The sequence below is a fragment of the Budorcas taxicolor genome, chromosome 2 (assembly GCF_023091745.1).
Source record: "Budorcas taxicolor isolate Tak-1 chromosome 2, Takin1.1, whole genome shotgun sequence".
NCBI lineage: Eukaryota > Metazoa > Chordata > Mammalia > Artiodactyla > Bovidae > Budorcas > Budorcas taxicolor.
This window is the reverse complement of record NC_068911.1, coordinates 135,162,076-135,188,280: the sequence shown is the minus strand read 5'-3', so window position 1 is coordinate 135,188,280 and position 26,205 is coordinate 135,162,076. Positions and strand designations below refer to the sequence as shown.

The 26,205-nt window shown below is 44.4% G+C and overlaps 1 protein-coding gene across 1 annotated transcript in view; it reads right to left on the bottom strand.

The window, feature by feature from the left end:
- Window positions 1-26,205, bottom strand: part of KIAA2012 (KIAA2012 ortholog) — a 130,777-nt gene that overhangs the window by 24,470 nt on the left and 80,102 nt on the right. Inside the window, exon 15 of the mRNA XM_052660389.1 lies at window positions 21,091-21,160. Coding sequence (XP_052516349.1) covers window positions 21,091-21,160 — 70 coding nt within the window. The remainder of the gene's footprint in view (window positions 1-21,090; window positions 21,161-26,205) is intronic.

Genomic DNA, 26,205 nt, shown 5'->3' with positions numbered 1-26,205 from the left:
TCCACTGGAGAAGGGAATGGCAAACCCCTTCAGTATTCTTGCCTTGAGAACCCTGTGAACAGTATGAAAAGGCAAAATGATAGGATACTGAAAAAGGAACTCCCCAGGTCAGTAGGTGCCCAATATGCTACTGGAGATCAGTAGAGAAATAACTCCAGTAAGAATGAAGGGATGGAGCCAAAGCAAAAACAATACCCAGTTGTGGATGTGACTGGTGATAGAAGCAAGGTCTGATGCTGTAAAGAGCAATATTGCATAGGAACCTGGAATGTCAGGTCCATGAATCAAGGCAAACTGGAAGTCAAGGCAAACTGGAAGTGGTCAAACAGGAGATGGCAAGAGTGAACATCAACATTCTAGGAATCAGCAAACTAAAATGGACTGGAATGGGTGAATTTAACTCAGACGACCATTATATCTACTACTGTGGGCAGGAATCCCTCAGAAGAAATGGAGTAGCCATCATGGTCAACAAAAGAGCCCGAAATGCAGTACTTGGATGCAGTCTCAAAAACGACAGAATGATCCCTGTTCATTTCCAAGGCAAACCAGTCAATATCACGGTAATCCAAGGCTATGTCCCAACCAGTAACGCTGAAGAAGCTGAAGTTGAACGGTACTATGAAGACCTACAAGGCCTTTTAGAACTAACAACCAAAAAAGATGTCCTTTTCAATGTAGGGCACTGGAATGCAAAAGTAGGAAGTCAAGAAACACCTGGAGTAACAGGCAAATTGGGCCTTGGAATGCAGAATGAAGCAAGGCAAAGGCTAATAGAGTTTTGCCAAGAGAACGCGTTGGTCATAGCAAACACCCTCTTCCAACAACACAAGAGAAGACTCAGCACATGGACATCACCAGATGGTCAACACCGAAATCAGATTGATTATATTCTTTGCAGCCAAAGATGGAGAAGCTCTATACAGTCAGCAAAAACAAGACCGGGAGCTGACTGTGGCCCAGATCATGAACTCCTTATTACCAAATTCAGGCTTAAATGGAAGAAAGTAGGGAAAACCACTAGACCATTCAAGTATGACCTAAATCAAATCCCTTATAATTATACAGTGGAAGTGAGAAATAGATTTAAGGGGCTAGATCTGATAGACAGAGTGCCTGATGAACTATGGATGGAGGTTCCTGACATTGTACAGGAGACAGGGATCAAGACCATCCCCATGGAAAAGAAATGCAAAAAAGCAAAATGGCTGTCTGATGAGGACTTACAAATAGCTGTGAAAAGAAGGGAAGCAAAAGGCAATGGAGGAAAGGAAAGATATCAGCATCTGAATGCAGAGTTCCAAAGAATAGCAAGGAGAGATAAGAAAGCCTTCCTCAGCGATCAGTGCAAAGAAATAGATTAAAAGAACAGAATGGGAAAGGCTAGAGATCTCTTCAAGAAAATTAGAGATACTAAGGGAACATTTCATGCAAAGATGGCTAAATAAAGGACAGAAATGGTATGGACCTAACAGAGCAGAAGATATTAAGAAGAGATGGCAAGAATACACAGAAAAACTGTACAAAAAAGATCTTCACAACCCAGATAATCATGATGGTGTGATCACTCACCTAGAGCAGACATCCTGGAATGTGAAGTCAAGTGGGCCTTAGAAAGCATCACTACGAACAAAGCTAGTGGAGGTGATGGAATTCCAGTAGAGCTATTTCAAATCCTGGAAGATGATGCTGTGAAAGCGCTGTACTCAATATGCCAGCCAATTTGGAAAACTCAGCAGTGGCCACAGGAATGGAAAAGGTCAGTTTTCATTCCAATCCCAAAGAAAGGCCATGCTAAAGAATGCTCAAACTACCGTATGATTGCACTCATCTCACATGCTAGTCAAGTAATGCTCAAAATTCTCCACGCCAGGCTTCAGCAATATGTGAACCGTGAACTTCCAGATGTTCAAGCTGGTTTTAGAAAAGGCAGAGGAACCAGAGATCAAATTGCCAACATCCGCTGGATCATGGAGAAAGGAAGAGAATTCCAGAAAAACATCTATTTCTGCTTTATTGACTATGCCAAAGCCTTTGACTGTGTGGCTCACAATAAACTGTGGAAAATTCTGAAAGAGATGGGAATACCAGACCACCTGACCTGCCTCTTGAGAAACCTATATGCAGGTCAGGAAGCAACAGTTAAAACTGGACATGGAACAACAGACTGATTCCAAATAGGAAAAGGAGTGCGTCAAGGCTGTATATTGTCACCCTGCTTATTTAACTTCTATGCAGAGTACATCATGAGAAATGCTGGGCTGGAAGAAGCACAAGCTGGAATCAAGATTGCCGGGAGAAATATCAATAACTTCAGATATGCAGATAATACTACTCTTAAGGCAGAAAGTGAAGAGGAACTAAAAGGCCTCTTGATGAAAGTGAAAGAGGAGAATGAAAAAGTTGGCGTAAAACTCAACATTCAGAAAACGAAGATCATGGCATCTGGTCCCATCACTTCATGGGAAATAGATGGGGAAACAGTGGAAACAGTGTCAGACTTATTTTTTGGGGCTCCAAAATTACTGCAGATGGTGATTGCAGCCATGAAATTAAAAGATGCTTACTCCTTGGAAGGAAAGTTATGACCAACCTAGATAGTATATTAAAAAGCAGAGATATTACTTTGCCAACAAAGGTTTGTCTAGTCAAGGCTATGGTTTTTCCAGTGGTCATGTATGGATGTGAGAGTTGGACTGTGAAGAAAGCTGAGTGACGAAGAATTGATGTTTTTGAACTGTGGTGTTGGAGAAGACTCTTGAGAGTCCTTTGGACTGCAAGGAGATCCAACTAGTCCATCCTATAGGAGGTCAGTCCTGGGTGTTCATTGGAAGGACTGATGCTGAAGCTGAAACTCCAATACTTTGGCCACCTCATGCGAAGAGTTGACTCATTGGAAAAGACCCTGATGCTGGGAGGGATTGGGGGCAGGAGGAAAAGGGGACAGAAGATGAGATGGCTGGATGGCATTACTGTCTCGATGAGTTTGGGTAAACTCTGAGAGTTGGTGTGGACATGGAGGCCTGGCGTGCTGCGATTCATGGTGTCGCAAAGAGTTGGATATGGCTGAGCGACTGAACTGAACTGAACTGAGAGCTACACTGAACCCACTCCAGTGTTTTTGCCTGGAGAATCCCAGGGATGGGGGAGTCTGGTGGGCTGCCGTCTATGGGGTTGCACAGAGTCGGACATGATGAAGCGACTTAGCAGCAGCAGCAGCAGAGCTACCCTGGATAGTACTGTTGTATTGACTGCAAGTGAGACCAGGGGACTGATTGACACAGTCCTTATGTTTATTTTTATATCTTTACCACATATAAATGCACCTATAAACAACAGATGATGTTATTTTGCATATTAAAACTTCATATCAATAGTATTATATCACTTATGAAACCTGCTTTATTTTGCTTATCATTTTGTCTTTGAGATTGTTATTGTTGTTTAGTCACTCAGTCATGTTCTACTGTTTTGTGACCCCATGGGCTGTAGCCTGCCAGGCTCCACTGTCCATGGAATTTCCCAGGCAAGAATACTGGAGTGGGTTGCCATGCCCTCCTCCAGGAGATCTTCCCAACCCAGGGATTGAAGCCGTGTCTTCTGCTTGGCAGGTGGATTCTGTACTTCTGAGCTACCTGAGAAGTCCATGTTTTTGAGATTAATCCCTGTTAATACACGTAGTTTCCATTCATTTATTTTAAGCTGCTGTACCTTATTCCATTGTATATGTGCGTGCTAAGTCACTTCAGTTGTGTCTGATTCTGTGTGACCTTGTGGACTCTAGCCCACCAGGCTCCTCTGCCCATGGGATTCTCCAGGCAAGATTACTGGAGTGGTTGCCATGTTCTTCTCCAGGGGATTTTCCCAACCCAGGAATTAAACCCATGTCTCTTATGTCTCCTGCATTGGTAGGTGGGTTCTTTATCATTAGTGTCACCTTGGAAGCCCTATTCCATTGTATGGTGTTACTTGCTCAGTTGTGTCCAACTCTTTGTGACCCGGGCTCCTCTGTCCATGGAATTTTCCAGGCAAGAATACTGGTGTGGGTTGCCATTCCCTTTTCCAGGGGATCTTTCTGACCCAGGGATAGAAGCTCGGTCTCCTGCATTCCAGGCAGATTCTTTACTATCTGAGCCACACAGAAGCCCATTCCATTGTATAAACCTACCACAATTTATTTATCCGTTTTGGTGTTGATGGCCATTTTATTTCCAGGTGTTTTTTTTTGGTGATTACAAACAATGCTGCAAGGTACCTTCTTGAGTGAGTAACTGTTTACATGTGAGTTTCTCTAAGGTATATCTAGGAATGGACTTGCTGGGTTGCAGAGTACATGCATCTTCAATTTATTCAGTTCAGTTCAGTTGCTCAGTTGTGTCTGACTCTGTGACCCCATGGACTGAAGCACACCAGGCTTCCCTGTCCATCACCAACTCCTGGAGCTTGCTCAAACTCATGTCCATCGAGTTGGTGATGCCATCCAACCATCTCATCCTCTGTCCATCCATTTAATTTATTGGGTATCATTGGGTATTTCCAAATTGCTCTGAGTTTCTAAAACTCCATACCTTTATAAATAATGAGTGTTTAGAGACTTAAAATTTTTTTGCTAATCTGATTTATATGAAATCAGATTTTTGTTTTAATTTGAATTTTCCTGATTAGCAAGCTTGACTAATAAATAAATGGTTATTTATTTAGGTTCCCCGCTAAAGAAAACAATAAACAAACAAAAAAAAACCCCCCACAACAACCCATTTTTCGTTTGAGCTCATTGTCTTTTTCATTCTTTATTAGTAGCAGTTCTTGGTGCATTTGGGGTGCTAATACTTTGTTGGTTAAATGCACTACAGAAATTGTCTTCTGTATTTCTTTTTTCAACTGTAACATGTCAAAAACTTTAATTCTAATATAATTGGGCTTGTCAATAATTTTTTTTGGTTTGTATTTTGAATCATGTGTAAGAAAATTTTCCCTTCTTGAATTCATAAATATATTCTTGTATATTTTCTTCTAAAGGCTTAAGAATTTTGCTTTTCACACTTAGATCCTGAATATATCTGATACTTTGTGAAGTAAGGATTAAAAATTGGATAACCAGTTATCTCAAAATTATATAGTGAATAATAGTTTGTGCTTTCCCTACTGTTTTATAATACTTTTCCACATATCATTTCTATATGCTGCTGCTGCTGCTGCTAAGTCACTTCAGTCGTGTCCAACTCTGTGCAACCCCAGAGACGGCAGCCCACCAGGCTCCCCCGTCTCTGGGATTCTCCAGGCAAGAACAGTGGAGTGGGCTGCCATTTCCTTCTCCAATATATAGGGGTGCATTTATTTCTAGATTTTTTATTCTGTCTGTCCCTAAGTCAACATCATACAACCTGAAAGTAATTTTTGATATTTGACTAGGAAAACTCTTCCTCTTTGCTTTTCTTCAAAATTGTATTGGCTATTTTTAGCCCTTCTTTATGAATTTTGGGATCAGCTTCCACCAAAAACCCTATTGGGGATTTTTAAAAATGGAGTTTCATTGAATTAATAGATACATTTAGGGAGAACTGTCACCTTCAAATCTATGAATATTATATGTAGCATTATGCAGAATATTATATTTATTCAGGCCTATTTTTAGTTAATTTAATAAAATTTATAATTTCTTCGTGAAAGTCTAATACTTTTTTTAGATTTATTGATTTATTGCTAGGATATATATATGTGTATATTTTATATACATAGGATATATACAATATTTTATATTATAATAATTATTATGTATGTATATTAATATAAAATACATACATACTATATATGTCTTAAGATTACATTTATTCTGCCTTCCTATATAATCAATACCACTAGACAACTAAACAGTAGAAGGAAAAAAAATTCTGGCAGGAGTTTCCCAAGTAATAAAAGAAGAAAGTATGATAGGATTTCAATATTACTATTTCATAACCTCTAATGAATTAAGGGATCTGCAGCTGCTAGCATCATGAAGAGACCAGTAAACACCATGCCTCCCCAGGGAAGAGCAAGAACACAGTGCCCTCCTCCGTAAAGTTGTCTTGTCAAATGGAAAAACCAAATTGACTCTGATCAAGTCTCTAGAGCTAAGTACTAATTTACAGAAAATACAGAAGACAGAGAAGCATGGAAAACTGTGCCATGAGAACACAATCAGCAAAGTCTAGATTGTGGGAAACTCTATAGGGCAAGTGACCCAATTTCCTAAAAATAAACTAAATGAGGGAGGAGAAAAATAAATGAGGAAAACCGATAAAGCCATATGTCAACCAAAAAAAGTCATATTAACTAACCACAAACAAAAAACAATTATAATAATTTTGATACAATTAGGATGTTGAAAAAACTGATCAGACATCCAATTATATTAAAGAATAGTTCTAATTTTTAGATACAACAGTGGTATTATGGTTATGTCAAAAGAGTCTTTTCTTGTCTTTTAGAGATATGTACTCACATGTATATGAGTAAAAGGGTATGAGCCTGGAACTGGTTTCAAATACTATGGAAGGGAAGAAGGGATTGGGAATATGGGTGAACAGTATTGGCCAGAAGATGGGTACATGAGACTCATTGTCCTGTCCATCTTTGTGCATGTTTGAGGTTTTTTATAATAAGAATTATTTTAAAATTGCATTATAAATTGTACTTTATTTTGCAAACACTAATTTTTTCCACAATTGATTTTTTTAATATTGATCTATAGTTAGGAAAAGATTGAGGGCAGGAGGAGAAGGGGGTGACAGAGGATGAGATGATTGGATGGCATCATCGGCTCACTGGACATAAGTTTGAGCAAACTCAGAGAGATATTGAAGGGCAGGGAGGCTTGGTGTGCTGCAGGCCATGGGGCTGCAAGGAGTCAGACACAAGACTGAACAACTACGTTTAGTAATCTTGCTGAATTTTGTTTGTCTTTTAATAGCTTGTCTTTAGAGGCCTTCAGACTTTTTACCTAAGTAGTACTATTGTCTGAGAATAATGACAGTGTCATTTCCTCCTTTGTATTCTCTTCTGTTTCCCTTATTTTGCTTTCTCTACTGTACTGGAACGATGGTGAAAGAGAAGCAGTGATAGAGGGCGTCCTTATCCTAGTCTTGCCTCTAATGAGGCTGCTTCAGAAGTTCTACCATTCAAGTGTGATGTAAACTACTCTTTAACAAAGTCAGGTATTCCTCTTTCATTCCTCGTTTGATCATTTTCAGTCAAATGGGTGAATTTTATAAATTGATTTTTCCTTTTGGATCTGTTGAGATGATCCTAAGTACAGACGTGTTAGACCATTTTCAGTTTGTGGGGTAAACTGAATTCAGTTGTGGTAGGTTTGGATACACGTATATGAGTGAGACTGGTCTATAAATTTTCTTTCTTATGCTGTTCTTGTCTCTAGTTTCAACTTCTTTTTGGTTTTGATGAATTTGAGTGTCAAGTTAGAAATAAGCTTTACTTCCTGGGAGGTGAAGAGGATTTTCAGGATCAAGGGGCAACAGCTGTATTCTGGGATTCTGGAGGGTTTCCATCCTGGGCTGAGTGGAGTGAGCCAGAAACGGTCTTTTATAGTGAGCCACTCCTCACTATAGAGGAGAACTTTGAAATCCTTTCCAGAAGGAAAAATAAAGGAGTGATAGAGGGTGCAGGTCATCTAGGCTGCTAAGAGCTAGCAGACTAGGCTGAACCCGGTGCCAGGGCTCCAGGCAGCGGAGCCTGACAGTGTAGGGAGACTGTGCAGACCAAGGCAGAGCAGTTCTGGAAGTGAGGAGCTGAGACCCACGTTGCAAGGAGGCCCTTTTGCAGTGGGAAGCACCTTCCAGGCTATGGATGCTGGTGCAGGAGCAGTGCCTCCTCTCCTGGGTACATCCTTCTGGTGTCCCTATTTTATCCCCAGCTGTAAGAGAAACTTTTCATCAATGGCTGCTTCACTTCTTGGCACAGATTAGGTAGTCATTATTCTTGTTCCTTTCGGAGCTGTTTATTCCTGGAGTTGGGAACCGCTCCTGAGGAAACGCCTTCAAAACCAAACTAAATTGATCTAAACTAAATGAAACACCTAGGGACACTGAGTTGAGACAGACTTGAGTTACCTCGGTTTTCATTATTAGCCACGGTTTTGCATGATTTTCTTGGCTTTTAGACCTCAAGTTCCTTTACCTACAATAGAGATTCTAAATAATCTCCAAGTTTCATGCTGGCTTAAAAAAGAAAAAATGCTGCCATAATTTTGTGGTGTTTCTCCGACCTTGTAATTATTTCCTAGTCAGAAACACATGGACGGCTTTTACCACTTCTAAAGAGCCAGAGGCTTGGCGTATAGAAACCTGGGTTCATGGCTCAGCTCCTTCACTTAGGGCTGTGTGACCATGGGTTAGTTACCTAACCTCTCAGCCTCATTTGCCTCTTCTGTGAAACAGGGATAAAGCACCTTATCTTCTACGGTTATGGTGAGGATAAAATGAGATAAAAGTACCAAAAGAAAAAAAAAAAGCACCTTGTAAAGTGATCTGCTTCAGAGTAAGTGTCAAACATTCCTTCCCTTTTCTCTACCCAAGTGATGATGTCCCGAAAGCTACCAAAAGATAAACTTTATAAATGGCAAAGTTTATACTGTTTGGCTGGCACTTCAGAGTGTTGCCCATTTGCCTGCCTTCCACCTTCTTCCTACAGTCTGAGTCGCTGTTGGGCAGATTTTGAGACCGTCTGGCTCTGAGGGTGTTCACCCAGGCCTGGGATCCGCAGGAGGTCTTGGCAGGGAGAGACATCACACACCACAGCTGGGAGAGGACAAACAGACACAGGAGGCCCGGAGCACAGACCCTCAGGGGCCAACCGAGCCTGCAGTCCCGGCCTCGCTGCAAGGAGGTCAGGAACGACAGGTGGGGAAGGCCTGGTGCTGGCGGCGCTGCAGGTCCGGGAGCCTCAGGTGGGCGTGGGGTGGGAACCAGAGAAGCCACCACCCCCTGGGAAGCAGAGACAGATGCTGCTGGGCCCTTCTGGCCTCTCCTCCCTCTCCCCGATTTACCACACATTTTTTTTCCTCTTGGAAAACCTGCCTGAAGACTCTCTTCATTTCGATTTCTCCTGGGTGTGTGTGTGAAGCATTTCTTCTCCATTTCCCTTTGACCTTTCTGCTTTCTCCCCGTCTACCTGCCAGCACTCCAGGGTCTGCAAACGTTCCTTTTGGTAACTGTTAACAACCAGGAGAATTGATCTCTACAGATGGAGTCTGCAGCCTTGCCTCTGCCCAGTTCTGTGAGAAAGGACAGTTCAGTTCAGTTCAGTAGCTCAGTCGTGTCCAACTCTTTGCGACCCCATGAATCGCACGCAGCACGCCAGGCCTCCCTGTCCATCACCAGCTCCCGGAGTTCACTCAGACTCACATCCATCGAGTCAGTGATGCCATCCAGCCATCTCATCCTCTGTCATCCCCTTCTCCTCCTGCCCCCAATCCCTCCCAGCATCAGGGGCTTTTCCAATGAGTCAACTGTTCGCCTGAGGTGGCCAAAGTACTGGAGTTTCAGCTTTAGCATCATTCCTTCCAAAGGAATCCTGGGGCTGATCTCCTTCAGAATGGACTGGTTGGATCTCCTTGCAGTCCAAGGGACTCTCAAGAATCTTCTCTAACACCACAGTTCAAAAGCATCAATTCTTTGGCGCTCAGCCTTCTTCACAGTCCAACTCTCACATCCATACATGACCACTGGAAAAACCATAGCCTTGACTAGGCGAACCTTTGTTGGCAAAGTAATGTCTCTGCTTTTGAATATGCTATCTAGGTTGGTCATAAATTTTCTTCCAAGGAGTAAGCGTCTTTTAATTTCATGGCTGCAGTCACCATCTGCAGTGATTTTGGAGCCCCCCAAAATAAAGTCTGACACTGTTTCCACTGTTTCCCCATCTATTTCCCATGAAGTGATGGGACCGGATGCCATGATCTTCGTTTTCTGAATGTTGAGCTTTAAGCCAACTTTTTCACTCTGCTCTTTCACTTTCATCAAGAGGCTTTTTAGTTCCTCTTCACTTTCTGCCATAAGGGTGGTGTCATCTGCATATCTGAAGTTATTGATATTTCTCCCGGCAATCTTGATTCCAGCTTGTGTTTCTTCCAGTCCAGCATTTCTCATGATGTACTCTGCATAGAAGTTAAATAAGCAGGGTGAAAATATACAGCCTTGACATACTCCTTTTCCTATTTGGAACCAGTCTGTTGTTCCATGTCCAGTTCTAACTGTTGCTTCCTGACCTGCATACAGATTTCTCAAGAGGCAGGTCAGGTGGTCTGGTATTCCCATCTCTTTCAGAATTTTCCACAGTTTATTGTGAGCCACACAGTCAAAGGTTTGGCCTAGTCAATAAAGCAGAAATAGATGTTTTTCTGGAACTCTCTTGCTTTTTCCATGATCCAGTGGATGTTGGCAATTTGATCTCTGGTTCCTCTGCCTTTTCTAAAACCAGTTTGAACATCTGGAAGTTCACGGTTCACATATTGCTGAAGCCTGGCTTGGAGAATTTTGAGCATTACTTTACTAGCATGTGAGATGAGTGCAATTGTGCGGTAGTTTGAGCATTCTTTGGCATTGCCTTTCTTTGGGATTGGAATGAAAACTGACCTTTTCCGGTCCTGTGGCCACTGCTGAGTTTTCCAAATTGGCTGGCATATTGAGTGCAGCGCTTTCACAGCATCATCTTCCAGGATTTGAAATAGCTCTACTGGAATTCCATCACCTCCACTAGCTTTGTTCGTAGTGATGCTTTCTAAGGCCCACTTGACTTCACATTCCAGGATGTCTGGCTCTAGGTGAGTGACCACACCATCGTGATTATCTGGGTTGTGAAGATCTTTTTTGTACAGTTCTTCTGTGTATTCTTGCCTCCTCTTCTTAATATCTTCTGCTTCTGTTAGGTCCATACCATTTCTGTCCTTTATTTAGCCATCTTTGCATGAAATGTTCCCTTGGTATCTCTAATTTTCTTGAAGAGATCTCTAGCCTTTCCCATTCTGTTCTTTTAATCTATTTCTTTGCACTGATCGCTGAGGAAGGCTTTCTTATCTCTTCTTGCTATTTTTTGGTGGAACTCTGCATTCAGATGCTGATATCTTTCCTTTTCTCCTTTGCTTTTCGCCTCTCTTTCACAGCTATTTGTAAGGCCTCCCCAGACCACCATTTTGCTTTTTTGCATTTCTTTTCCATGGGGATCATCTTGATCCCTGTCTCCTGTACAATGTCACAAACCTTGTCCATAGTTCATCAGGCACTCTGTCTATCAGATCTAGTCCCTTAAATCTATTTCTCACTTCCACTGTATAATCATAAGGGATTTGATTTAGGTCATACCTGAATGGTCTAGTGGTTTTCCCTACTTTCTTCAATTTAAGTCTGAATTTGGTAATAAGTAGTTCATGATCTGAGCCAAAGTCAGCTCCCGGTCTAGTTTTTGTTGACTATATAGAACTTCTCCATCTTTGGCTGCAAAGAATATAATCAATCTGATTTCGGTGTTGACCATCTGGTGATGTCCATGTGTAGAGTCTTCTCTTGTGTTGTTGGAAGAGGGTGTTTGCTATGACCAGTGCATTTTCTTGGCAAAACTGTTAGTCTTTGCCTTGCTTCATTCCGCATTCCAAGGCCAAATTTGCCTGTTACTCCAGGTGTTTCTTGACTTCCTACTTTTGCATTCCAGTCCCCTATATTGAAAAGGACATCTTTTTTGGTTGTTAGTTCTAAAAGGCCTTGTAGGTCTTCATAGAACCGTTCAACTTCAGCTTCTTCAGTGTTACTGGTTGGGGCATAGACTTGGATTACTGTGATATTGAATGGTTTGCCTTGGAAACGAACAGGGATCATTCTGTCGTTTTTGAGATTGCATCCAAGTACTGCATTTCGGAGTCTTCTGTTGACCATAATGGCTACTCCATTTCTTCTGAGGGATTCCTACCCACAGTAGTAGATATAATGGTCATCTGAGTTAAATTCACCCATTCCAGTCCATTTTAGTTTGCTGATTCCTAGAATGTCAACGTTCACTCTTGCCATCTCTTGTCTGACCATTTCCCATTTGCCTTGATTCATGGACCTGACATTCCAGGTTCCTATGCAATATTGCTCTTTACAGCATCAGACCTCGCTTCTATCGCCAGTCACATCCACAGCTGGGTATTGTTTTTGCTTTGGCTCCATCCGTTCATTCTTTCTGGAGTTATTTCTCCAATGATCTCCGGTAGCGTGTTGGGCACCTACTGACCTGGGGAGTTCCTCTTTCAGTATCCTATCATTTTGCCTTTTCATACTGTTCATGGGGTTCTCAAGGCAAGAATACTGAAGTGGTTTGCCATTCCCTTCTCCAGTGGACCACATTCTGTCAGACCTCTCCACCATGACCCGCGAGCAAGGACATATTCCCTAATTTCGCTGTGCCTCAGTTTTCCCATCTGGCAAAATGAAAATAATAAGAGCTCCTTCTTTACAAGATTGTTATAACAATTAAATGAAGCAATTTGCAGAAAATGCTTAGTCTGATGCCTGGCACACAGTGAGAGTAAACTGCTGCCCCTGTCACTGGCTTCATTGCAAATGGGTGAATGCACTCTGCGTTCAGTAAACTCCTTCCAGCATGTCTGGCATCACCGCCTCCAGGCAGCCCTCCCTGACTTTTCCCCGTCTCTGCCATGTTGGTCTGTACCAGCTCTCTTGGAGTGCTAAATACATTGAAGACACAGATGGTTTAAACCATGCCTGCACCTGTCTGGGTCCTCTATCAGAGTAGGTGTTCCATAAGAGTGTGTCTTATCCAGTCATGGAGGGCCTGGCAATTAGCACCCTGCTAATCAGCAAATAGTTGCTAAGTAAATGAAGGAAATCCCCGTTTGTGTAGTGAGTGCTTGAAGACTCAAGAAGGCCCAAATCTGGGGTCTGAACCCTGGAGCTTCTTGGTGGTAACACTGAGACTTCCACTCTTCGCTTTAACAGAAACAATCCCAAGATCACCGAATCACAGGAAATGAGCAGTAGAGATTGAAAGGTGAGCCTTGGTATTTCCTGATGAGGGAGGAAGCCAAAGCCTAGAAGCCAGCAGGTTCCTGGCTGCCTCACGCTGGTACAGGAGGACCATGGTAAAGCCAGTACTCTCATTCTTGACCTGCTGGGCTCTCACTCACCAGCTGCTGTGGCTGAGCCTGGGCTCCTTGTGCAGCACGGGAGCTGCTGGTGTCCTCCCAGACTCTCTGGGTCAGGGCCCACCCAAGGTTGACTGGGCGGCAGAGCTTTATGTGTTGAATGGCGGTTGGCTTTCCCTGGGAGTGGGTGTGGTGGAAAGAGCTTGGGAAGGAGCTCTTCCCAAGAAGAGCTCCTTATCACTTATCACCAAGCCTGGTGACTCACAGATGCAGAGAGAGTGAGGGTGGGACATGGACTCAGAGGTTATCCAGCCCTCCTTCTTGGTTTAAGGGAAAGGAATCTACCGCCCAGAGAATTGATGTTCTCTAGGCTCTGGGGCCTCATCAAAGGCAGAACTGGTAACTGAATCCATATCTTTCGAATCTGAAACTCAGTCTCCTCAATGAGGCTATTCCAGGGTTTTTGAAATAATAATGGACACACGAAGCACTTGAAGATCTTGTTAAGGCACAGGTAGGCCTGGGAGGAGACCCCAGATTCTGCCCAGATTTCTAACAAGTCCCAGGTGGATTTTAATCCTAAAGGAAATCAACCCTGAATATTCATTGGAAGGACTGATGCTGAAGCTGAAGCTCCAATACTTTGGCCACATGATGTGAAGAGCTAACTCCTTGGAAAAGACCCTGATGCTGGGAAAGATTGAAGGCGGGAGGAGAAGGGGACAACAGAGGATGAGATGGTTGGATGGCATCGTCGACTCAATGGACATGAATTTGAGCAAGCTCTAGGAGATGGTGAAGGACAGGGAAGCCTGGCAGTCCATGGGGTCGCAAAGAGTCGGACAGGACTGAGCAACTGAACAACAGCAAGGTCTGGGAGGAGACCCCAAATTCTGCCCAGATTTCAAACAAGTCCCAGGTTCTAGCTAGAAAGGGCCTAGGCCAGTGATTCTCACAAAAACCAGGGCTAGAAAGGCCAGCTCTACTATGATATAACTACTCAGTGCATTAGCCGTTAGTTAGACCAGACTGTTGGGTTAATGAAAGCATGCCAGCTATAGGGCCCTTCACACAGAAGCCAGTGGGGCCAGGTCCTCCTCACCAGCTCGTCCTTATTGGTCACCCCTATTGGCTGCTTCTGTGTCTTCTGTGCAGATGCAGGTCCTGACTGGTGGCTGTGGGTATGTAAGTGCAGTCCTTCTGGAAGACTTGGACCTTACTAGCCCCTGCAGGCACTGTTTCTTCACAGCAAGTATGCTAAGCCCAAAGTTGAGTCTTCCCTGTAAGCTCTTAAGGGTAGGAGCTTGGTTTGTCTTCTTTGAATCTCCTGAATGCTCAGGCACTCATTCCTCCATTTACTGGACTGATGCATCTATGAAACATCTGCTGCTGCTGCTGCTGCTGCTGCTGCTAAGTCGCTTCAGGCCTGGCTAAATAATGCACATCCTTGCCTTCAAGAAATATACCTAACATGTGGGCTATAATGTGGTACTTAGAGGTTGCTCAATAAGTATGTTGGAGAAGGAAATGGCAACCCACTCCAGTATTCTTGCCTGGAGAATCCCAGGGACAGAGGAGCCTGGTGGGCTGCCGTCTATGGAGTTGCACAGAGTTGGACATGACTGGAGCGACTTAGCAGCAGCAGCAGCAGCAGCAATAAGTATGTGTGAAATTGGATTAGACTTCAGTGCTCTGGGGGAAGTGGCAGCGTCATCAAATGACAGAGAGGGCGAAGGAGAGCAGCTGGTGTTGGCCGCTCCCTAATAAGGGGCTCATTTTCAAAGAAGGAGGTCTGGCTCCTTTGGCAGTTCCTACTGGGGTTGCTGGAAATGAGAGCACTGAAGCCTTACTGAAGTCTCCGCACTTGAAAGTTATCAGGCAAATTCTCAAATGCATCGTAATTTTTAGTTTTCCCTTTGACGCTGTAAAGACCAATGGGAAACAGGGATACACAAGCTCCTCTTCTCAGGCCAGTCACAGAGGAGGTGGCTAAAACATGTATGGTGTCTGCAGCAGAGAGAGAAATGGAACTTCCCTGGCGGTCCAGGGACTGGGACTCTGAGAGTCTAAAGCAGGGGGCATGGGTTCGATCCCTGGTCAGGGAACTAGGATTTCGCATGCCGTGTGGCACAGCCAAAAAAAAAAAAAAAAAAAAAAGGAAGAGAGAAATGGCCCACCATGTTGACTCTGAGTCTATGAGGTAGGGGAAGTGGTAGCATCTGCCAGACAGAGCCATCTACCCACCTTGGCAGAGATGCTAAGTCCCACCTAATGTCGATTCTGCCCTGTGTTTGGGTGGCAGACCCCCTCACATTTTAGCTTGACACATGAACACACAGCAAGACATTTCATTCCCCAACCTCACTTGTAGCCAGGTAAGCCAGCGGGATATGAGCAGAGGTGGAAGAGGTGCAATTCCTGAATTAGGCTCTTACAAGGCAGCTGAGCCTTTCCCTCCCGTGTCCTGCAGGGTGAGGGGGAAGCTGAGCCAGCTCTGACCAGGCAGACAGGGGTGACAGCAAATGGAGTGCCAGAGAGATGATAAGAAAGAGCCTGGGTCCCTGGACAGCCCTGTGGAGCGGAGCTGTCCCACCCCCTGCCTGCCAGCTCAGATTCTTCCCTGAGAGAGAAATAAACCTTCCCTCTTGTTTGGTCTTTGTTAGAACCAACATCCTAACTACTGCGCGTCTGTCTCTTGCATGACAGAACAATGATGCTCTGGGCCTTTCTTCCTGGTAGAATAGAAATGGTTGGTCTCTAAGGCTTTCTGCCAGATCTGCCTTTTGTCTCCTACCCTGTATTTTTTCAGGCTAGTCACTGGGGAGCCCCTGAACTCATGCAGGGGCTCCCCCGATCTTTCAAAGCTCCTGAGACTATTTTAAGGTCTGCCACATTCCGAGGGGTTCTGTCACGATGCAACATGACCTCATTCAGACTGGGTCTGCTACCTGGCCCCGGACCTCAGCAGAAGAAGGACTCTCAAAGAGGACTCAGTCAGCCCCTGAGAGCCAGCAACCCCACCCTGCCTCCCTGAAAATGAGATGGATTTGGAAAGTAAGTAAATCATTGTGTTACATCACGTTAAACCGAGAACAAATCTTTCCTGATAGGGCTACTAAAATAAGGTATTTAAGAAGTAGCCTGGTATCTAACCTTCAGTGAGTACTCACTGTGTGCCGAGCATTCTTGCAAGCACACTATATGTATTAACTCCTGTATGTCACAACCACCCAACAAGAGAAGTACTGTAGTATCCCCGTTTTACAGATGAAGAGAAAAGATACCCAGAGAAGTTTAGTAACTTACTCAAAGCTGCACAGTTAGTAAATGGTGGAGCCAGGATTTGAACGCTGGGACTCAGATTTGATAATTGGTGCTCTTTTTTCTTTTGGCTGTACTGTGAGACTTGAAGGATCCTAGTTCCCTGGCCAGGAATTAAACCCAGGCCCACGGCCCACGGCCCACGGTCCCAACTGCTAGACCACCAAGGAATTCCCAATAATAGATGCTCTTGATCATTGTGATGCTGCCTAAACAGAGCCCTCCAATGTTCATACTCCTATCATGTCCAAAAGAACAGATTAAACTGAATCACTGTCAAAATTCAGAGAGATAAATCCTCGAAGCAAGGCCCAAGATTGTGGTTCTCAAAGTGTGGTCCCTAGACCATTAGCCTCAGAATCACTGAGGAACTTAATAAAATTGTAAATGCTATGACCTCAGCCCAGATCTAGTGAGTCAGAAACTCTGGAGGCCCAGACATCTTTATTTTTACAAGTCTTCCACATGGTTCTGAGGCACACTGAAGTTTGAGAGCAGTTGGCCTAGGAAATAAACAAGAATTGAAAGAAGAATGGAAATTTTGGACTTCGCTGGTGGTCCAGTGGATAAGAATCTTCCTGCCTATGCAGGGGACACAGGTTCGATCCCTGGTCTGGGAAGATTCCACATGCAGAAGAGCGACTAAGCTCATGTGCCGCAACCTCTGAGCCACGTGCTGCAATCACTGAAGCCTGCATGCTCTAGGGCCCGAAAGTCACAACTATTGAGACCCTGGGCTACAGCTACTGAAGGTCCTGCTTTGCTACAAGAAAAGCCACCACAATGAGAAGCCTGTGCACCGTTTAACTAGAGAAAGTCCACGCACAGGGGTGAAGACCCAGTGCAGCCACAAAGAAAACAAAAGAATGGAAATTTTATTCCTTCCTTGGACTTTGGGGGTGAGAAAGAGAGGCAGAAAGAAAAGTTTCATATTTAAAATAAGAGCTGTTTCCCAAGCCCTCTCTGATTTGGGGGTTGCTGATTTGACCTGTCTTGTGAAAACTTGCATGCTGTGTTCTCAGCAAGTCCAAGACTCGGGGTATTCTCACTGGATGTGGCCCTGGCTCATTGCTTATAGTTAATCTTGCAGCTCACTACTTAATTTAGAGGAGGAAAAAAATCCTGACAATTAGTTGTAAGACCTATGAGGGGAAAACTGATCCTTAAATAGTTTAAAAAAATTCCTTGGCATTCCCTCCTTTATTTCCCTTCAAAGATTTGAAATCCTTTTTGAACATTAGCATTTATCATTTGGGACAGGCAAATGCTTTCTTTAATTTTCTGTGGTGATATTTCATTGGGTTAAAGACTGTCTGAGTAATCTTTATGGAACTGAGCCGGGGCCTGTCCCTCCCAGGAAATCTGTTTTGACTGACTTGGTCATTGCTTAGATTTGGCCATGTTCTGCACTGCGTAAAACCTCCACTGCACTTGGCCAAGACCTTGGGGCCTCATCAGTGTTCACAATCTGGACATGCGATTTGATATGGAAGATCTGAAGACCGGAATACATTTCCCTGGCTATTGTTACTCAGCTTTTAAAATGGAGGTGGCAGGAGATGTAGGTCAGCAGAAACCTTGCTTAAAAGTTTGACTGAACACAGGGATCAGGCTACTGTAATATTTTATTGTCTGATATTCAGAAGCAATGCAAATTTTTAAAATGAGTATAAAATTATACTGAATATTAAAATTAATTTGAGGAGTGGAGTGTCATTTGAAAAAAATAGCAAAAGATATAAACTAGAAAAAGATCAAGTTAGGGTGCAACCCCCAAATCCATGACTTGCACTTTTATCTCCAGTGAGCTCTATGGTCTCTCTCACCCTAGGAGGGTCCAGACAGCATAGAAAGAATTGTGCCGTCATTTCATTCTCCAAGCCAGGCTTCAACAATACATGAACTGTGAACTTCCAGATGTTCAAGCTGGTTTTAGAAAAGGCAGAGGAACCAGAGATCAAATTGCCAACATCCGCTGGATCGTGGAAAAAGCAAGAGAGTTCCAGAAAAACATCTATTTCTGCTTTATTGACTATGCCAAAGCCTTTGACTGTGTGGCTCACAATAAACTGTGGAAAATTCTGAAAGAGATGGGAATACCAGACCACCTGACCTGCCTCTTGAGAAACCTGTATGCAGGTCAGGAAGCAACAGTTAGAACTGGACATGGAACAACAGACTGGTTCCAAATAGGAAAAGGAGTACGTCAAGGCTGTATATTGTCACCTTGCTTATTTAACTTCTATGCAGAGTACATCATGAGAGATGCTAGACTGGAAGAAACACAAGCTGGAATCAAGACTGCCGGGAGAAATATCAATAACCTCAGATATGCAGATGACACCACCCTTATGGCAGAATGTGGAGAGGAACTAAAGAGCCTCTTGATGAAAGTGAAAGAGCAGAGTGAAAAAGTTGGCTTAAAGCTCAACATTCAGAAAACGAAGATCATGGCATCCGGTCCCATCACTTCATGGGAAATAGATGGGGAAACAGTGGAAACAGTGTCAGACTTATTTTTTGGGGCTCCAATATCACTGCAGATGGTGACTGCAGCCATGAAATTAAAAGATGCTTACTCCTTGGAAGGAAAGTTATGACCAACCTAGATAGCATATTCAAAAGCAGAGACATTACTGTGCCGACTAAGGTCCATCTAGTCAAGGCTATGGTTTTTCCTGTGGTCACGTATGGATGTGAGAGTTGGACTGTGAAGAAGGCTGAGCGCTGAAGAGTTGATGCTTTTGAACTGTGGTGTTGGAGAAGACTCTTGAGAGTCCCTTGGACTGCAAGGAGATCCAACCAGTCCATTTTGAAGGAGATCAGCCCCAGGATTTCTTTGGAAGGAATGATGCTAAAGCTGAAACTCCAGTACTTTGGCCACCTCATGCGAAGAGATGACTCATTGGAAAAGACTGATGCTGGGAAGGACTGGGGGGAGGAGGAGAAGGGGACGACAGAGGATGAGATGTCTGGAAGGCATCACCGACTCGATGGACGTGAGTCTGAGTGAACTCCGGGAGATGGTGATAGACAGGGAGGCCTGGCATGCTGCAACTCATGGGGTCGCAACGAGTCAGACACGACTGAGCGACGGAACTGAACTGAAAATGTGGCTGTGAGAATGGTTACTCATTGAGATATCCAAGTTGAGATTCATATTCATTAAAGGGCTATGGTACATGAATTACTTCATTTATCCCTCATATACACTTATGAGGGCAGGGCAGTACTTTTTTTTCTTTTTTTTTTTCTGACAATTTTCCGGGCAAGCCATGCAGCATGTGGGATCTTAGTCCCCCGACCAGAGATCAAACCCGCAGCCCCTGCAGCGGGAGCTAGGAGTCTTACCCACTGCACCACCAGGGAAGTCCAAGGGCAGTCCCGTATTCATCTCTGAAAACAGGATACTGAGGATACTGAGGTGCGGAGGTTAAGGAATAGGTAGTCCATCTCCAGAGTCCAGGCTCTCCACTCATCTGCTCAGATCTGCTGCTGACCGGCTATCCAGAGAACCTTATGTGACTTACAGAAAGGTGTCCCAGTAGAAGGACCAAGTAGGGAAAGGAGCCTCCCCTGGGTGGATGCACCCAGTGGTGGAGCGCCTGGGAACAGAGCAGAGGTGGGATTTCAGCCCCCCCTGGCTCCCTCTAGGGATTCCCTGGTGGCTTAGACGGTAAAGTGTCTGCCTGCAATGCGGGAGACCTGGGTTCGATCCCTGAGTTGGGAAGATCCCCTGGAGAAGGAAATGGCAACCCACTCCAGTACTCTTGCCTAGAAAATTTCATGGATGGAGGAGACTGGTGGGCTACAGTCCGTGGGGTCGCAAAGAGTCGGACACGACTGAGCGACTTCCCTTTCACCTTCTGGCTCCCTCTGCTGGACGCTTTTATACAGCAATCCACGAAAGCAATTCTGGCGGACCCTGCATCCACTCCTTGAGAATGCAAGTGTTTCTCACACAACTGTTTCCACTCCTGCAAGATAAATACCACCTCTGTGGACCTGGGCCTAGCTAACTGAAGCATCCTGTAGCAAGCCCAGGTGCTCCCCGGCAGGGAAGAGCTTCCAGTTCAGGGTATCAGAATATGAGCTATGCCCCAGAGCCTAATTCTGGGCCCAGTCTTTCCCAGAGTCATCATCATCATCAAATGCAGCATCGTTTTTGGAGGAAGCCACATTCAAACAGCTCTGGTCACCCAGAGCTGTGGGTGTCAGGGGCTGGGTTTCCAAAGGTGCTGGTCTACCTTTGTTGTAAGGTCGTCCCTCCAGACAGGGAATCTCAGGTCCCTCACCTGTATACCCAAGTGCTGGGGAAAGCAGGAGAAGCCAGAGACAGACGTGCATGTGGGGTCTTTTTGTAAGGCCCCAAAGTCTCCACTGCCTTCCATCAATCTGCAGCCGCTGGCAGGCAATAAATCTCTCAAGTCCAAAGACATAAAAGCATGTCATTATCAGTTGGCTTGTGATGCATTAAGAGTGCATCAGAGCCTATACTCTGACTTCCAGCCCATGGCCTGACAGGAAATGGAACGGCCATTCCTCTTTGACATCTTTGAACAATGCACAGATGCACAGTTCATCCCACAATTATCCTAATCAGTTATGATAAAACCCAACCCAACTGTCTCTACCTGGAGCATCTGGATGATTTTCTCTGAGTTCTCCGCCTTCCTCATGATCGTCCATCTCTTCTCTACTTGCCTGTTAGATAACAACAACAAAAGACACATAAGACCCAATAAATGCAAGTGTTCCTAGGGTCCATGCCCTTTGCTACAACAATCTAGCTTTCTTAGTGGTCTCTTCTCCTCCTTTGTCAGTTTATTTTAACTTAAGTGTCCAAGAAGTCTGCTGCCAGGGTGAATGGCCCTGAAGAGCCAGGTGGGCTTAGCAGTGACCTTGAGCACTGTCTTCATCTGTCATTCTCTGGGGAAGGCTTGTCTACGTGTCCAAGCTGTGCTCCATGCCTGGCATACCTGGGGAAAAGAATGTTGCTGGCAAAGATTGACTGACAGAAGGCAGCGAGGTACCCGCAGGGACTCGAGGGGGTTCCAGTGTGACCGCTGCAGAGATGGGGCAAAGTGGAAAGGCTGGGGACAAGTCAGACTCTCAGTACCTTAGTCCTTACCTTGAAAACAGATGGAAGGTACTGAGGGATTGAAGTGAGGGAGCGAAAGGGTCAGGCTTGTAGGGTTTCCAGGATAACCATAGATTGGATTTCTTATCACATGAAACCCTTTCTTCTTTCTCTGACTGATACAAGCTGCTTGCAATCCCACAACCCAGAAATCTCCATAATGATGGTCCTCAACACTGGCTGCGGAGAAGGCAATGGCACCCCACTCCAATTCTCTTGCCTGGAAAATCCCATGGACGGAGGAGCCTGGTAGGCTGCAGTCCATGGGGTCGCTAAGAGTCGGACACGACTGAGCGACTTCACTTTCACTTTTCACTTTCATGCATTGGAGAAGGAAATGGCAACCCACTCCAGTGTTCTTGCCTGGAGAATCCCAGAGACAGAGGAGCCTGGTGGGCTGCCGTCTGTGGGGTCGCACAGAGTCGGACATGACTGAAGCGACTTAGCAGCAGCAGCAGCAGCAACACTGGCTGCATCTTAGAATTATCTGTGGAATTTATACAAAAAAATTCTTAGGCAGTTGTTGTTGTTCAGTCTCCAAGTCACGTCTGACTCTGCAACCCCATGGACTGCAACATGCCAGGCTTCCCTGTCCCTTACCATCTCCCAGAGTTTGCCCAAATTCATGTCTATTGAATTGGTGATGCCATCCAACCATCTCATCCTCTGCCACCCTCTTCTCTGTTGCCTTTAATCTGTCCCGGCATCAAGGTCTTTTTCAATCAGTTGGCTCTTCCCAGCAGGTGGCCAAAGTATTGGAGTTTCAGCTTCAGCATCAGTCCTTCCAATGAATATTCAGGACTCATTTCCTTTAGGATTGAAGATTCCTAGGCCCTAACCTCAAACATTAAAATCAGACTTTCTGGAGCTAGAGCATTTTTAAGGCTTCTTGGCTGATTCCAATATGCAGCCAGGATTGAGAACCATGGGTCTTCTCTAGAGGGCAGGAAGAGCAGTCCTTGAGTTGCCAAGGAGATGTGGCTGGTAGAGTCAATGACTCAAATAAAGCCCCCAGTGTCCAAAAGGCCAGCTCTTGGCCCTTGTCACCTGAATCTGCTTAATACACAGCTTCACTTCAGCCATGGAGAGGGAATCTGAAGGGCCTAGAAGCCTCCCCTGGGACTCAAGTTCCTCACCCTTTAGCTGACAGTCAGTTTTCCACTTTATCATCAAATACCTAAGCTCCTTTGAGAAGAGACAGTTATCTGCTAATTCGTTTGGACATTCTCTGCTTGTTTGGTGGCTTTTTACCCTGTGTGCTTCTCACCTGTTACCTTAGTGTTTGTGGCTGCTAAGCTATTCTGACTAAGAAAACCTACAGCAGGTAAGTAACTTTCCTTCTTTTGCATGTGTCCTTTTGGAAACAAAGCAGATTTGGCGTGATGCAGTAAAAAAAAAAAAAGAAAAAAAGAAAAATTCATCCCTGAGTAAATGGAAAGGTTTTTAAAAAAAAAAGATTGCAGGAAAAACCTGCCTCAGTCTAGTAAACTGCTAAGTTAGAAGACTAGAAAAGAGATAAATTTTAAAAAATCCTGTTTATAAATCCTTTTAGTCTAACAGGAAATTGGATTAAAAGGGAAAAACAAGCTTCCTCTTTTGGAAGAATTTCAAAACCCAGAAGAATAAACCTTCAGTCTTAATAGCAAGCAGCTATGAGCTTTCAGGGGCAAGAAATACTCTTCTTTCACAGATGGAGAGATGGAGACAGAATTGGGGATTTGGGAAGAATTTTCTGATGAGTCCCTGTTAGAAAAATAGTTTTAATTTGAAATTCTGGGGGGCTTCCCTGGTGGTCCAGTGGTTAGGACTTCCTGCTTCCACTGCCAAGAGTGTGGGCTCAATCCTTGGTCTGGGAACTAAGACCCCACAAGCCATGTGGTGTGGCCTTAAGAAAAAAAATTCTGCCTGTTGCTTAGAAAGGTGTCAAAAACCTATCATTTTTTACATATATGAACACACATGTGAAAAGACATCTGAGATCATTCATTGCAGCCTATTGGAAACAACTTACATGCCTCGTCAATTGGGGAGGTAATAAGTAAATCATGGTAATTTACATGATGGAATACAATGCAACCATTAAAGAGGATCTCTTAATGAATTGAAGTAGAACTCTAAGATATATTAAGTAAAACAAAAAAGTAAGACCGTAAGCAAAGTGTATAATACATAACCTGCCAAGTCACTTCAGTATTGACCGACTCTTTTTGATCCTATGGATCAGGCTCCTTTTGTCCATGGGATTCTCCTGACAAGAATACTGGAGTGGGTTGCCATTTCCTCCTCCAGGATAATATGTGAAAACATATATAAAATATGTCTTTACCCCAGGAAGGGTACCCAGGAAACTAGGCCATAGTGGTGTCTGATGGGGAGGGAGCCCAGCTGGGAGACATGCCCTTTAATAGTTAAATATTTTAAACCTCCCGAATATATTTTGAATTCAAGATTTGAACGGAAAAAACTAAAACTAAATAAAATGCTGTTGCTTTTAATGAGTTACAAAGGCAATGATTGAAACACAGGCAATAGTACTCGTTAAGTGAGCAAACAAACCGAAAGACAGAAAATTCAGATCCCAGCTCAGTTATTCTGGCCAAGTCGTTCGCTCTTCATCTGTTCATTCAGCTTACGACTATATATTGAGTGTCTGCTGTGTGCAAGGGACTGTGCTGGGCACTGGGGGCACCGAGCTGAAAAAATCTGTGAGAAGCTCAGTAGCTTGTTCTCAGTAGAGAAACAAGAAATCTCACCGTTGCCATGCAGTATGATAAATGTAGTGATATGACAGATTTCTGCAGGACCTCAGGGGAGGTGAAGCTAAATTAGGCTGGGGAGGTTTGTTTACCAGTGGACGTGGTGCTAAGTCCTGCGGGGAAGGGGAGGCGGGCAGTTCCCGCGGAGCAAGGAGGCTGTGCTGGCGCCAGGGATGGTGGGCATGGCTTCAGTGCCCAGACAGCGGGGATCAGACTCTGACCAGCCAGATCTTGCATATTGCAGTCTGGAGTTTTTAAAAAAATTTTTTGTTTGCTCTATTTTTCTATTTATAAAAGAAATACATTTTTTGATGCCAGGATTTAACCGGAAGGCCAATGGGGACGTGGTAGGAAATTTCAAGCAAACCAGTGGCATGACTGAGCTGTATTTAGAAAGAGTGCTGGCAACAGCGTGGCATTCTAGGGTTGGGGAGGGGTGCGGGTGAGAGGATGTTAACAGACACCTGGTAAACACAACTGCAGCGCTAAAACCAGACGAGAGAGACAGTTGCCTGAGGGGTTGGGATGCAGGCCCTGCACTCAGACCTTGTGCGCTGAAGCTCGGATCCTACATCTCAGGCCTTACAGATCATGGAGGTCCTTACTTCCTGAGCCTCAGTTTCTGCAACAGACAGGGGCTGGGCCAGGTGTCCTGAAGGTCTCAGCTATTCTTGGAGAAACTTCCACTGGCCCTGCCCTCTCCCCTCACACCCAGCCCACTATCTGAGCATGGTACTTCTAGGCCCATGGCAGGCGCCAGGAAAGAACTACAGGGTGAATTGGGGAGCAGGAGCCAGAGGTGGGGCTCCAGCTGGCCTCGCGCTGTATGAACGGTCACAGCCTCTCCATCTGTGAAGTGGGAGTAATGATACATTTTGTAGAGAGTTCTTGAAAAGCTAAATTAGGAAAACATATTTGGAAATTCTTTGTAACATATCATTTAACACATGCATCTACATGACCAATTTCAATGTCTAATTGATGCTGGAAGGAAATTAAGGTCTCATTTGTGAGTTTCAACTGCAAGGTTGTTCAACTTTTCTCATGTATTAAAAAGATCTCATATTCATTCTTCAATAAAGTGAGTGGATTTATGAAAATCATAAGGTATCTTGCATTATTAAGATGAAAGTGTTAAATCTCTGTTCCTCTTCCAGGTACTGAAAGCCTGCACAAAGATTTACAATTAAATTCTTCTCAGGAACAGCACAGGTAAACCTCATCAATAAGAGGAATTGTGCATTTGGTGGCTTTGAAAACTAGCTCCCTCTCCCGCCAGTTACATCACCCTTTGGTTTGCTCACCTCACCAATCCTCAGTTTCCTCATCTGCACAGTGGTGAACTCTACCACCCCCAGGAAGGGGGTGGGGGAAATTAAATAAGGTTTAATATGTGGGAGGCCTGCTCTTAGCAGGGATCAGTGAATAGTTCTTTCTTCTTTGTGAATTGAATCCTTTATAGATGTGAACACTCTTTGAAAATTATTATTTCATTTAATTCTCACCTCACCATTGAGAGGTAGGTAGGGAGGTTCCAGTATTATTATTTCCATCTTACTGAAGAGGCAGCTGAAGAGGAGTCCCACAGGCGTGGCAAGGTTGCTCAGAGTCCAAGAACACCCGGGGCTTCCCAACTGCTGGTCAGATACTTTAATATTGATAAGAGTCCACTTAATTCGGGCTTGTTTTTTTGGGGGGGGAACTGTCACAGACTCAATGCCCTGAATATTCTTGCTGGCAAAATCATTTTCAAGTGTCCTGGGGTCATCGCATCTGGAAACCAGCTTGGGATTCATCTGCAGCTTGCCTGCTGGTGGTCAACAAAGCAGGTTTCAATGACTGGGCACCGGCAC